The sequence below is a fragment of the Ostrea edulis genome, chromosome 4 (assembly GCF_947568905.1).
Source record: "Ostrea edulis chromosome 4, xbOstEdul1.1, whole genome shotgun sequence".
Taxonomy (NCBI): domain Eukaryota; kingdom Metazoa; phylum Mollusca; class Bivalvia; order Ostreida; family Ostreidae; genus Ostrea; species Ostrea edulis.
In genome coordinates, this window is record NC_079167.1 from 55,930,731 (window position 1) to 55,946,200 (window position 15,470).

Here is a 15,470-nt window from a genome sequence, read left to right on the forward strand (position 1 = left end):
TCCTTTTCGATAGAGTTTTTCTTTACATTTTACATGCATGTAATACGAAAAACCGACTGTTGTAAATTTTATTGATAAGCAAAGTAAACATAATGCAAACTTTCTGATTTAAAACTACGTTTTTGTTTACATAGAAAGTAGTGGGGGGAAAAAGAAATGAATTTAAAAACATCCCCTCCAGTGACCCACAACCAAAATTATTCTCGGGTAAGAGAATTTTTTATATCATCAAAATGTCTTTTGAGTTGAAAGCACTCAACTTACTAGATATCATAAAAGTATTTATTTCTTTATGAACATCATTGATTACATATTTGTATACTGTCATATGGTCTTTTATATATATCCATGGTAACTAATATACTAACAATATAATCTGCTGATGGTGCATACATTGAGCATGAATACCACTGGTTTATTATTTCAAAATTCTTGTAAAATAATTGGAAATATGCTCATTCGAAAGAAAGCTTAATTTTCATTGCGTCATAATTTGCTTGTGTACCAATTCCCCTCCCGATGTTTTGGAAATATGAAATGTGGATATCATTGTTCCCCATAAAATGTTGATGGTTCACGCGAGGGAGCGTAAGATAGGCCAATCTCTCGAGGCTTTGTCACATGGGGAAATCCTTCCTTATATGGGTAGCAACGGGAGAAAACTTGTTTTCACCTTCTTCCTCTGGAGCCCCCTCCCTTCCCCTTTTCCCCCTCTTGTCTGACTTTCTTTCACCCTCTCTATCCTCACTTAAACCTATGTACGAATTTCGTTCTTTTCAGTATTTCATGTGTTGATTAAGCTTGGTTGATTTCAAGGCGAATAGGAACCTACCCTTCTATTTGGCAGAGCAATTAACTAGATCAATATTCCTTTGATGTCTTGACAATCTTATTGAGGACCTATAAGATTTAAATGTACATGTAGTATCGCAAAGATATGTAAGTCCGGTAGAACTAATTGAAATTCTGTCCCAAATAAAATGTACCGAGAACACAACTTAAAGCAAAGAACATTAATTTTATGTTTTCCAAACATAATTGATAATATGCGTGGAAAGTTTTACATATATCTGCATGTATTACTAAACAGACTATCATCCAGTGTAACTCTTGTTGCACAATGAGGGGAAATACACATATGGGCCACATCGCTCACCTGCGCAGATGAATTCTCGAACATATTCGAGTTGTGAACTTGCTACTCCCCGGAGGCTTTATAGTGAGATCTGTGAAAGTGATGGCAACCATTTTTTGTTTTCAAAATCTCTCAATGGTATGGGAATATATATTAATTAATGACTAATAAAAACATTTATTTTGTACAAAAAGGAAGAGAAACCTAATAAAACTACGTAAGATAACCACTTATATACATGTATATAAGGAAGAATTATAAGCTGCAGCCGTTAATTATCTAATCACTAAAATTACATATTCCCGTACCTCCATTGAGGGTAAAAAGTGTTTTAAATAATTAAATAGTGGTGTTATTACTGAAATAAATAAGATGGGGGCAATTTTCATTGAAGTCAATTTTTGGTGCCAAATGCCATAACGTGGCCAATATCGATGCATGCAACAACGTAAACACAGCACATATTTTACGTCATAAAGTACATACACCGTGTGTGTAAGTGTATTTTATATCAAAACAACCATATATCATACATTCAACATAGTATAGAACATTTCATACAACAAAACATGTGATAAAAGTGTGGACGAGAAACAAACAAACAAAAAGATATTCATTTTCCTTAGGTAATCTGAAGTGACTCATGAGCATGAATGGTGGTGTGATTAAAACCATTCTACTGATTGAGAGGAAGTTGGTTTTAATCAAACTGCTTAAATATTGACCCGGAGATAGCCAGGACCTGTCAGTGTATGTAGAACAGGTCTCGGGGTGCTTGAATATTGTTTTGCCAGATGGTATACTAGTAGTATAGGCTTGTAACAAGTCGCTGATGAGAAAATATTTTGCAGAATTTCTAGAAATCTTCTGTCCACTCTACGGTCTACGCTTTCTGCGAATACATGCACATTTAAATGTTATTCCCCCTATGTGTCTGCATGTCAAAGGGGGTCAAACCTGAGTTTGGTAGCATTGTCAATTCTTTAAGAAGCGTGTCTTTATTTTTTACATTGATGGGGAATTATAAAAAACAAAAAGTAAAGTAGGTCATAGTGCTTCCGATTGAACTACAGTGAGTTAAACCTAGCCTTTTTTCACTTATAATTTTCTTTTGATTTATTTCAATAACTTTGTTTTATATTTCAATCATTACATTACATGTCTTCTAAAAATATAGATATGAAAAAGTTTAATAGTAGTAGATTGAAAAGAAATGATGACCCTGCATTTAAGAAATTTGGTGGGCCATATAATTGTGGATATTAAATGTATGTTGATTGTGATGTTTCATCATGTATATCTTGTTTATTATTGGTTGTATTTACCATTGCATATTATCTGTAATTTACATTGATAAATGACATTTTTCACATCAACAAGATTTTGTCATTCAGACCCACCAAACTAGCACACACTGTGTTGACAAAAAATCATATTGGAATTTAGAGTTTAAAAGAACAGTCTAGGAGTATTGTTAGTTAAAAAAAATACACACGAATTTAAGATGGAACATAAAAATGTGGGGATTATAGATAATGTTTTTAAATCATTATAGTCAGGAACCTAAATTGTCACACAAACATTTGGATGTACAGTCGGTTTTAAGAATCGCTGTTCTGTTTGAAAAATATATATCAAGTTCAACCAATGAAGATAGCGAACAGTGATCAGTCTTATAAATCATATAAAAGATACAGAATTAAGAGAAGAGGTCCCCTGGACGTACCAGAGGTGGGATCAGGTGTCTAGGAGGAGTGAGCATCCCCTGTTGACCGGCCACACCCGTCGTTCTATATCTTGATCAGGTAAACGGAGTAATCCGTAGTCAAAATCAGCATGTAAAGAACGGCGTAACAATTGGTATGACACACATCAGACAGCATTCAGCTCTATGGTTTCTTGTATTTGCATACAGTATTTGATCATTATAACGACCATATAATTTGTGAAATGTTGACTTTAAATGAGACTGGTGAAACCCTTATAACGTCAACTTATTCGTCAGAAGCTTGCCTCAATTTGATAATTAGTAATACGCAAAACGTGCTCTCGCGTATAAAATCAGTTGAGCCACATAAACACCATTTTCAGGTGATAATGGAATATTGTTACATAAATGTGGGAAGATGAAGATGGAGAAGCTGAAGTCATCACATTTGTCATGAAGTTGTGTTGCTAAGTTTGCCGTTGGCATCTATGTTCAATATAATATCCAAATCTGAAGCAAATATTGAATACTCTGTGGTGTCTTTTATTTCGAGTTCACTGGAATACCGACATATCGAATGAACATACATGTCGAATTGAAGGCCACATCAAGAGAATTTTTCTTCTTATGTAGAAGCTTTTGAATAAATTCTGCCTCATAAGAATACAAAAAAATCAGGTATTAATGGAGCACAATTTGTGCCCATAAGAATTCCATACCCAACAGACTGTTGGGAGACCTGGTCACCAAAGACTACGTAAATATTGCCAGTGAGGAATTACAGCATATTTTTTATATCAATTACGGAACAGTTGTGCGTAGAATCAGAGCGGTGGTTAACAAAGTGAATTTTTGATGACTGACCTCAATATATGAACATTTCCGTGTCCCATTTCTATTGAAGAAGCAGAATGCATTTAGAACATTTGAATAAGTTTTGAGTCTTTACTGTTTGTATCATGAATTACAAAATTGAAATACTTGTTTAAGGGTATGAATGTAGACTATATTTTCAGCTAAGACAGAAATCGTAAAATGAAATTCATAGCTTTTAGACAAATTCTTCCGCTACGAAATGAAGTTCTTTCCATACTCTTTCTAAGTTTGAAAATACATAAAAAATATCAACTGGATTGTGTTAAGTAGCAAATATATATACATGTAATAGGTATGAGCCGATACAATGAGCATTGAACTAGTGCATCTACCGACATAGTTAGAGCATGTTCACTCGGATCACCTCGGTCGATGTAGGGTACCAGAATCTGTCGAAGTTTGCCGAATGAAAGCATCTTGTACTCGAACGGTGAAGCGCTAACTTACTTATTTTAACACATAGTATCCCTGTGTTTTATTTTCTATAATTTCTTTACATTCAAGTTAGTGGTTATAACAAAGAGTAAAATATGCCTGACATAAAAAGGAAATATTGAAAATATATAGATTGCCGTGTCGCGTCTTTAATTTACATTCATATTCCAACTGGTTTTCTTAGAAAATGATCGATTTAGGTTGTCAACATCAGCGTGGTATCGCAATGCCAAATAAATAGTCCTGTTGACATTAGAAAACCTAGTCATTATACGTTCAATAAGCATTCCTAGCTGTCACTTGGTTAGTTGCCTTTCAAACATCACGAGTATATACATGTATGATGTAAATATATGCATTAGATAATTGTTTATTGTGTTCTATGTGGAACATAAAACGATGGTGTTGGTAAATTTCCATAATTAACGTTTTGTCTGCAAATCCGCTGCATCTTATAACACAATGATTATTTTTTAAAATTCATTAAACATTTTATCAGCTAATACTCTGCTGTGACCGTCCTCTGTTACAGATTTTAATATTTGAATTGCAAACATACCATCGTCTCTATGTTTTTCGAATACATTTATTTGTTTTTGAATATCCTCACCCACAAATGTACCTTAACCCTTCCACACTGTGTGTGCACGTGTATTCTTTGGATGGGAATTTTATTATATCATTATCAGAAGAGTGGGGTGGGATGGATCCGCCCCTTTCCTTTAGATTCACGCTTAGAGAGGTACTGAACAATACTTCTTGTAATAACTCAAAGGAACAAAGTTTTACAGTAACCAAATTTGACGACCATTGATTGCAACAGTTTAAGGGCATTATTGTCATAGGATAACCCCCCCCCCCCAAAAAAAAACCACCAAATTGTCATAGAATTTTCTAAAACTATCTATAAATGTTTTAAAAGTGCTAAAACCCATATTCACCACAATATTTCCAATGAAGTCATCTTTATTTTGCATTATTCACAAATCCTTACTTGAAAATTAAGTTGAAAAACATTAATTAACAATCGAGATCCTTCAAAAACGTCTTTGTATTGGTGCATTCCATGTATAAATGACCGATTTACCGTGTTTAATCAAATAATAAAAAATACCACGTAAACACAGCAAAACCCTACTTCATATCTTGGGTATCCTATACCATGAAAATAACAAAATTCTCTTAATTTGGTAGTCGCTCTCTATCAGACAAGATTCGCTGAAATATCAAATGGACAAAGATGCTGGAACAAGTGCAGTAGAAGATGAAACAAATGACTTGATATAGCTCTGTGAAACACTTCAGTTTACGAAGGAGGGGGCTGCTATACCTCAGAGAAAAATGTCTGACATCAATGAAACAAGTCTAATTTAGAAATTAAGAAATTACCAGTGCATATTAATGAAACAAAATACTGTAAACAGATCCTCGCATCGAATTTATTTTAGAGAGTCCCTGCCAAACAAAATGCAAGTACATAATTAATTGTAATTAAACACATTTTCTAATTAGATGGTTTATTGATAAAAAAAAAAATGATAATCGATTCTCAAAAATTTTTGTCAAGTACATATCAGTTAAGGGTTTTAATTTACGATGAATTAATAATGAATTGATGAACTGAAATTGTACTTTATGTATTTCAGGTTTATTGTTTTTTAATTTAGGCAGTGATCATTGAACGACTGAGGAAAACATTCTTGAAGTATCTTTACGTCTTTTTGCAAAGAAATCTCATAAGAAATATAGATACTAAAAGATATTTCAACCATGAATTATCTTTAAAAAGTTAAAGTCAATTGTGAATTTTCCAGAGGAAAAACATCGACGAGAGAGGAAACCATGACGGCGAAAATTTATAATATTCCAAACATCGATAAGATTCTGATGTATTCTTAATCAAAGTTCAAAACAGATCGATAAAGTTAGGTTTTAGTAACCAGCTAGAAAGAGAAAAGTTAGCTACTACAAGTGTAGTACCATCTACTAGTAACTGGCTACTTAGAAAGAGAAAAGTTAGTTTTTAGTAACCAGCTACTAGTAACTGGCTACTTAGAAAGAGAAAAGTTAGCTTCTAGCAACCAGCTACTAGCTACTTGGAATGAGAAAAGTTAGCTTTTAATAACCAGCTACTAGTAACTGGCTACTTAGAAAGAGAAAAGTTGGCTACTAGTAACTGGCTACTTAGAAAAATAAAGTTAGCTACTAGTAACCAGCTTCTAGTAACTGGCTACTTAGAAAGAGAAAAGTTAGCTTCTAATAACCAGCTACTAGTAACTAGCTACTTAGAAAAAGAAAAGTTGGCTACTAGTAGTCAGCTGCTTGAAACTGGAAAAGTTAGTTACCGATACTAGTGGCCAGCTACTATTAACCAGTTACTTAATGTGAGAAAAGCTAGCTACTAGTAGCCAGCTACTACAAGGCTATAACTACGGATACCCAGATACAATAAACAGGTTACATGTTTGAATATAATTATCTATTTAGATGGCGAGGAGTCATTTTCATATCAGAATATGCTTTGAAATTCCAAACATCATGCTTGATTTTGCCAGCTACTTAACCTATCTTAAGCTTTTCAAAGGAAATTTGAAGGTTGCGGGCTTTTCCCCATCACAATTGATAAATAGCTGATATCACACTAGGGATGATATATGAAAAGTGATGATATATTAGAAATTACTCCTTTTCGTGTATATAACCCTGAATTAATCATTTCGTTAATGTAAACATAAATTTCTTTCTTGAAAACTATACGTAGATGAATAAATGAATTATTTTCTCCATATCAACGATAAGCTCTATTGCAGATTAATCTCGTGAGGATTCGGGTTCGAATAGGTCCTCAGTACCCCTTGCTTGTCGTAAGAGGCGACTAAATGGGCAGTCCTTCGGAGGAGACCGCAAAAACCGAGACCCCGTGTCACAGCAAGTGTGGCACGATAAAAAAATCCCTCCCTGCTCAAAGGCCGTAAGTGCCGAACATAGACCTAAAGTTTGCAGCCCTTCACCGGGAATGGTAACGTCTCCATATGAGTGAAAATTCTAGAGTGGGATTTAAAATGTAGTTTACCCTGAATTTCTATACAGTGAGTACCCACCTAGTTTAAGTTTATTCTGATATGAAAATAATTACTCGGCATCTAAATAAATCCGATAGTCATAATCAAACCCAGAGAGCCATTTAATGTAACTGGCTATCAGTAGTGGCCTTTATTCTTTGTAGTAGCTGGCTACTAGTAGCTAACTTTTCCAGTTCCAAGTAGCTGGCTACTATTAGCTAACTTTTCCAGTTTCAACTAGCTGACTACTAGTAGCCGACTTTTCTTTGTTTAGGGAGCCAGTTACTATGGTAGCTAATTTGACCGATCTGTTAAAAACATATCTAAAGAGATTCTGGAATCACCAATCCTTCCTTCATTCATAACGGGCAACTAGTTAATCCTAATCCAATCAATCCCTGTATCTCTAACGCATGAATTGAAAATGAATTTAACTGACAGGTAAGTATTCATATGTAATAGTATATGGTTATGTTAATATTTGATTTTGAAGATTTAGAAAATGAAAACATGACCCATTTCAGCTTTAGTATGTAAACATAGCATTATACACTTATAGGGTTGGGTGTTTAGCCCGTGAAATGGAATTAAGTTCGATTTTAAAATACTGTAGTTTCTTCTCAGTAAACATACGTTCTGTCAGACCAAGCCGATCTGGGGTCACCTTAGTTGCGTACATTCAGTTCAGCACCATTCCTGGAATCTATTATCCGAATCAAAGCCTTTTAAAAGCAACACACATAGCCATTAAAAAAATATACATTCTTGTTTGCAGAAAAATAAAAGAACATCCAAGTTCTAAATCTTATACAATCTGTTATCGAGAATTGAAGTTTGTTTAATTTCCCTTGGTCATCACGCACAGCGCGCATGAATATCTTGGACTTCGAAGTGGGCCTCTTCACATCCTCGTTTTATCTTTAATAACACATGTCCCAGAAAACGTTCTCCAAATAATATAACCCAAAAGTTAGTTAACATTTATAGCACCATTACATATTTCTTTTATTACCCAATCTACTATATGAATTGATATTACTTATTATTCTTATTTTGAAAATTATGAGCATCATATAAACAGATATGTTCGTTTTACAAAATGTTAGTAAAACATATATTCACATATTTTTTTATATATAGGTAAAATGAGCATCACACGCTAGGCACTATAAGGACTAGTTCATTGTTAATTAGAGGGGTTAGGGGTTAATGCACTTTTAATGAATGCACAAATTTAGGGAAAATAAATCAATATTAAATACCAATATTTAAAACATAGCAAAATTACTTATAATACGATATCAATTTTTTTAAAAATTTCTTTTTGGAATATTTGAAAAGGTTCAAGTCCCAAGGGTATATTCTGTATCATTAAGTTTTAACCAAAAACCAGTAGGAGTAAAAAAAAAATCGGTCTTGATCAATAAAGTTCCAAAGCATAGTAAAAAGTAGCATAACATAATGAAAATCGGCATGGAATAATGAAGATTAGCAGATCAGAGGGAACATTACCATATTCACCCTGAACAGCACAATACAAGGGACATTGGGAATCTTGGACGGTTGATTATGGAATTAGAACATGATTTCTGAAAACGCCCAATTCTAAAATAATAGTACACAAAGGAACGCTCTATCAACCATTTCACTGCATTTTAAAGAATGACTATAAATACAAATGAATTTGGTGTTAATACTTATGGCTTTAGTCCAAGAAATATATTTTTATATCTAGGACAATGAACTATTTTACACACCAAAATGGAAGAATTAGAAGTAAACAGTATTACACACTAAGTTCAATACAATATGATTAAAAAAAGTCTTTTATATGCTTTTAAAAACACGTTTAATTTAACACTACATAATCTTATAAAGTAAACTCACTAATACAGTAATAGTTTAGATTAATGAAGAGGACAGTATCTTCTAATATGCTGACTGTCTATAAATTGCTTGTTGATTAGGAAATGCATATAAGCTGCTTATTCTGAATATGAAGACACGAGTTGCCAGTTTTTCAGTAACGTGAATGTTGTTGTTTTGTATTGCACCGATAAATAAAGTTCTAATAAGACAAAGGCTTCTTAAATGATGGGTGCATTTCCAAAATTATGAACATGGCGTTTTCAGAAAAAGGGCGTGCGCAGAAATGAAACCTTGGGAAGTTCAGTTCTACACAACCTACCAGAAAAAACAACAACCCTGCAACCAAAGGAACCTGAAATCGAACAGTCCAGACTGTCTGCATTGGCTCTAAAACTACTTATACCCTTTGCTTCTAATACAAATTCTATTGGGATGTTATAAATGGAATTAGAAAGAACACATTCCCGTAGAATTTGCACCAACATCAAAGTTAAAATCTATCATTGACACAAACAAACATATGCAGCTGTGTTTTAACTTTTATTAAACTTACCTATCAATAATGACGTTCAAAATTATGAAACGTGCAGAATTACTTCAAAGTACCAGCTGTTATCTAAACGCCTTTATTTAAGTACCAGAGGAATAAAAAATCTATCCAGGTCGATAAAGTTTCAAAAGCTAACAGACAAAGCACACTCTTGTGGATAACAGATGTCGAACCTGTCAGTAAGCGTCAGTAATTATAATACTTCCTACTTTTGAACTGACGTCATCTAAGCTGAGACATCTGCTATACAAATGAGTAAGACAGGTGAACAAGACAGCAAGGAACTTGATCACTGGTACATGGGGTACAAACAAATATTATGTATATATATGGTAAGGGTAACAAAATGTACAAGTATGTATTGAAAAATGAGTAAACATATAGTTAGATGTAAATACATTAGTTCAGGAATAGCAGGCAGCACTAAACATTCAGCTAGGGAGTTCTCAATCTATTCATTTAATCACCCTGTCATTGTTTTAAAAGAGAAGAAACTGAGTAAGTTAATTTTCTCTCTCTTGTGCTCTCGCCTGTTCCTTCGCCCTTGTGTTTTCTCGCCTGCTCCTTCGCCCTCGTATTTTCGCCTGGTCCATCGCCCTCGTATTTTCAACTGCTCCATCACCCTCGTATTTTCGCCTGCTCCTTCGCCCTCGTATTTTCGCCTGCTCCTTCCTATTCTCGTCTGTTCCTAGGTCTTCGTGTTTTTGCCTACTCATTTGCTTTGCTCACTCGCCCCCTTGCGTTGTCCTGAAGGCGAGTGAGTGAACTCGTGACCTCAACAGAACACCTTATATTCCTCCTCTGTTCTATTGAATCCACGACTTCCTTGACTTCTATCATATGGCCAACCCTACTGACTCCATCACAAAGAAAGAATGATAGCACGACTTTTCTATTTAGCTAACGTATCAAGACAACACAATCATTGAAGTATTTGCTGTCTGGCCTTAAGCATGGCGTGAATAATAAACTGTCATATACTTCATCAACTTTGGCTGCGTAATTTGTCAATTCAAAAAACTCATGAACTGGTAATTTTCATTCCTTGGTAATTCATAATTATGATTATGCTGTTCAAAATCTATAAATATACATACTTTCAAAATACTTAAATATCCCGAGGAGCCGTTATCAAAAGATCTTCACTGTATGTTAAGTGAATAGCAAAGTGTCAATGGATTTGTAGGTGAAGGTCCGTTGTATTGACTGCTTTTTAAAATATTTCACCTACACGCAGTGAAAATCAGCGAGGTGCACCCCTATCTAAATTTAAAGAATAGTAATATTTCTGAAATTTGGTATCTTTTAAAAAATATATTTGTATGATTTATCTTTTTCTGTGACACTTTTATTGATTTAGAAAATATGTTAACAAATAACGCTTTTAATTAACTTAGATATCTTTTAAGTTAAAAAATAAAGGACGTCTGCCCGAGTCTTGTTTTCATATTTCATGAATAATTCGTATCATGCATCAATTCACAGCGAAATTTGGACTTGTTTTTTTTTTGCACACGAAACACACAAGTCTATATTATTTCTGAAAAAGCCCCCCTCCCATCATATGATATAATGAAGAGCTTATACATAATGTATCACCTTTTCGATTATGAAATTATACTTCATATGAGATACTTTCACGAACCATTAAATTAAATTTCAGTGTAGAGATCCACCTTAACCTTCTTGCTGTGTATTCAATTCAATTTTGAAATTTATTTTGACTGCAAATGGTATGCGTTTCCAGTTGAATAGGTTAAATTTACTTTCGGGGGAGGCACCTATTGCCATGACATCGCGTTTCTGTGTATGACTTATGATTCAGTCGTACACCCACATCTACCTGAACTTTTGCAATTAGACATACTATTTGATTCTGAGAGAAATGAGTGCTAATTTAACTACATATTCTCATAATCTGATGCGAAAACGAATGTCCTCTACGTTTATTGAATGACTGGAGTGATCACTGAAGACCCGAAGTGCTTGTTTTATTATTAATGTCATGTATCACCATATACACTGTACCGATATACTGCAACTTGAAACCTGTTTTATAGAATATCAAGATTACCGTGAACATATTACCATAATAATACTTTTAAAAGTCTTTAGGACAGTTCCAGCGGAATGGATGATTCAAAATCACCAACCCAAACTGATGCACGGGAGACAACTCTAAAATTCATTGAGACCTACATGATTGGTGTTTCGGTGAACAGTTGTATTCATGTCATTCATGACGTTTAGCTGTAGTGCTCGAGGACCAGAAGGACTCGTCAAATAAAAATGGTGTCTGTCCAAAAGAGTTTATGTTACGTAGAAATGTCAGTCGTTAAAAAGACAAGGAAAACTTATTTTACCGTAAAATAGTCAGTCGTCTAAAATTCATTTATGAAGCTCATTTCCGGTGTCGTATTTTGGGTGTGTGCTCATCTATCTCAATAATCTCGGCATTCGCGTGCTACTTGCATTGAGATTTCATCACAGGCCATTGCTTTCCCCTGGGCGCTACGCATATTCTCTACACAGCCCACACAGTTAGGTTACTAAGACACTTTCACTCCAACTTCGCTTGATAGCATACCGATTCGTGCGTCTCTTCCCAAAATGAATGGCACCACCCGATAGAGCATGAAATTTCCTGTCGATTGAGTGTTTCAAGTACGAAATTCCACCAAACCTAAAGAAAATACGATCAATCAAAGAAACCCACCCGATTCCTCCTAGTTACCATTGTTCGCCCATCTAAGAGACGACTGTGACGTCACAAGAGAAAAACTGCATTGTTGTCACTGATTTTCCATTAAACGCCTAAAACTCATTTATCAAGCGATTTTTACGCGGTTTTCGGTGATGGCATCGGTTAGCAGGCCTCTGGGCACCGGGCGAATCCATTTTGATCTCTTTGTGACTTGAAATGGCGTTAAAATTAAGGCGCCGATTTTAGCTCATTTCCGGTGTCGTCTTTTGGGGTGTGCTCATCTATCTCAATAATCTCAGCATTCGCGTGCTACTTGCATTGAGATTTCATCCCAGTCACCTACGACCATGCATATCACACACGCCCCATGCCCCTTGTTACAGGCCACTGCTTTCCCCTGGGCGCTACGCATATTTTCTACACAGCCCACACAGTTAGGTTACTAAGACACTTTAACTCCAACTTCGCTTGATAGCATACCGATTCGTGCGTCTCTTCCCAAAATGAATGGCACCACCCGATAGAGCATGAAATTTCCTGTCGATTGAGTGTTTCAAGTACGAAATTCCACCAAAACTAAAGAAAATACGATCAATCAAAGAAACCCACCCGATTCCTCCTAGTTACCATTGTTCGCCCATCTAAGAGACGACTGTGACGTCACAAGAGAAAAACTGCATTGTTGTCACTGATTTTCCATTAAACGCCTAAAACTCATTTATCAAGCGATTTTTACGCGGTTTTCGGTGATGGCATCGGTTAGCAGGCCTCTGGGCACCGGGCGAATCCATTTTGATCTCTTTGTGACTTGAAATGGCGTTAAAATTAAGGCGCCGATTTTAGCTCATTTCCGGTGTCGTCTTTTGGGGTGTGCTCATCTATCTCAATAATCTCAGCATTCGCGTGCTACTTGCATTGAGATTTCATCCCAGTCACCTACGACCATGCATATCACACACGCCCCATGCCCCTTTTCACAGGCCACTGCTTTCCCCTGGGCGCTACGCATATTCTCTACACAGCCCACACAGTTAGGTTACTAAGACACTTTCACTCCAACTTCGCTTGATAGCATACCGATTCGTGCGTCTCTTCCCAAAATGAATGGCACCACCCGATAGAGATGAAATTTCCTGTCGATTCAGTGTTTCAAGTACGAAATTCCACCAAAACTAAAGAAAATACGATCAATCAAAGAACCCCACCCGAAGAGACGACTGTGACATCACAATAGGAAAACTCCACACATATCACACACGCCACATGCCCGTTTTTACAGGCCACTGCTTTCCAATGCAATACCGATCAACAGCAAATAACATTTTCAATTTTCATAAAGTTCTTTTTTTAATTGAAGAAATTAGAACGTCTATATGATTCGTTTAGGTATTTTTTGTTAGATATTCATATTATGTATCAAATCTCAGCAAAATTTGAACTCTAGAATACCTGATTTGAAAAAAGAATTACGTTTTAATCATCCCAGGATAAAAAATAAATTCATATAAAACACAGCCTTTTGATGATGAAATTATTCTTCATTAGGTGTTTCAACGAGCCATTAAATAAAAATTTAGTGTAATGAGTTACCTTAAAGGCCATAAGCGCTAAGCATAGGCCATAATTTTGCAGCCCCTCACCGGTATATGGTGACGTCTCAATATGAGTGAAAAATTCTCGAGAGGGATGTTAATTAATATACATTGTACAATCAATCAAAGAGCATAGAAGGTGAGGCGAAACCGACAATTTGTCAATAACCGATAAATCAAGAATAATATTGGCCAGAATAATGCTGAAAAGGTATAAAAATCATGTTGGTTTGTCACAAAAACAACTGCATTTGTACGTATAAAAATATTTATTATAAATAAAGAATCATTTGTTCGACAATACCGATCAACAGCAATCAACGTACATACGGAATCAATGAAATGTACAATCTCCTCTAAAAACATCCTCAATCTGAGCAGGCTTTGGTATTTGGTATCTTAAAACTGGGACGACCTCACTTTTGAGTTTGGGATAACTTTTTACTGATAATTATACATACTCGTAGCTAAGGGGATTCATGGGGTTCGTACGAACCCTTATTGAAGACATTTTAAGCACTTTTGAAATAGATATTTTCTCATACAAAAGACCGATTAGAACTATTTCAGTGAAATTTGAATAATTCACAAAAAAATATTTTGAAAGGGATCAAAGAATGTCTCTGAATTTCTAGTTTTTCATCAATAGCTCCTTAGCTTCTAGGGAATTGGGGTAGCCCCAGACTCCCAAGAGTGACAGCAGTTAGTCCCCACTCACCCTATAGAAATTCCTGGCTATGGCTATACTGTTCCTTTTATAAAAGTGAGCTTGATATTTAAATATAATGTAAACGTCGCCTACAACAGTATGAATGTCTATATATAGTATAAAGGGAAACATAATTGGCATCCGAACGTCACTTGGAATTCTAATAATACGCTTTTAAACGATATATGAGCTTTATTTCACCCTATTGGGAAAACTGTTTTACAGTAAATCTTTTCCTCTGAACTGCGAACAGCTGTTTTTTCTCATAACTTTGTATTCTCCGGATAACCCGTATATCCTTGATTGTTAAAACCAGCCGTCAGTTGTTCGTATGCTGGAGGTTTTTCCGGATCAACGACTTTCTCTATTGCTAAAACTTGAGCGTCTTCCGGTTCCCTGTATTTATAATAGTATGCCACAAAGAAGAAGACGAACGTGTTCACAGCCATTAATGCGGCCATCATGAAAAACAAGTACTCAGTCTTCCCATTATTCATTTCCTCAGGAAACCAGGCATCTGAAATTTAGATATTTTTTGTATTAAAATATCGAACACGGTGGTCTTATCCTATTGCATTATATAAGGATAATACACGCCATGAGAAAATGAGAATAAATGTTTGCGTCTTGCTCTTGAGCACCAGAATTGTGTAGATTACCTTTGCCTTAAACAGCTTCCAAGGATTTCTATATTCCTTCATCATAATTTATTACCGATACACACGTATATGAATTGCAAGTGAATGAATGTGCATGTTTTACTGAGAAATTGGTATTCATACAGGGCTGAAGGGTACTATCAATTGTTATCAGACGCGTACATGTAGCTG

General features: G+C 35.2%; 1 protein-coding gene across 2 annotated transcripts in view; it reads right to left on the reverse strand.

The window, feature by feature from the left end:
• Positions 1–14,181: 14,181 nt before the first annotated feature.
• The window catches only part of LOC125670026 (solute carrier family 15 member 4-like), a 22,066-nt gene continuing 20,777 nt past the window's right edge, over positions 14,182–15,470 (reverse strand). For both annotated transcript variants that reach the window (XM_048904923.2, XM_048904922.2), the window contains one exon: positions 14,182–15,157. In XM_048904923.2, coding sequence (XP_048760880.1) covers positions 14,904–15,157 — 254 coding nt within the window. In that variant the 3' untranslated portion in view covers positions 14,182–14,903. The remainder of the gene's footprint in view (positions 15,158–15,470) is intronic.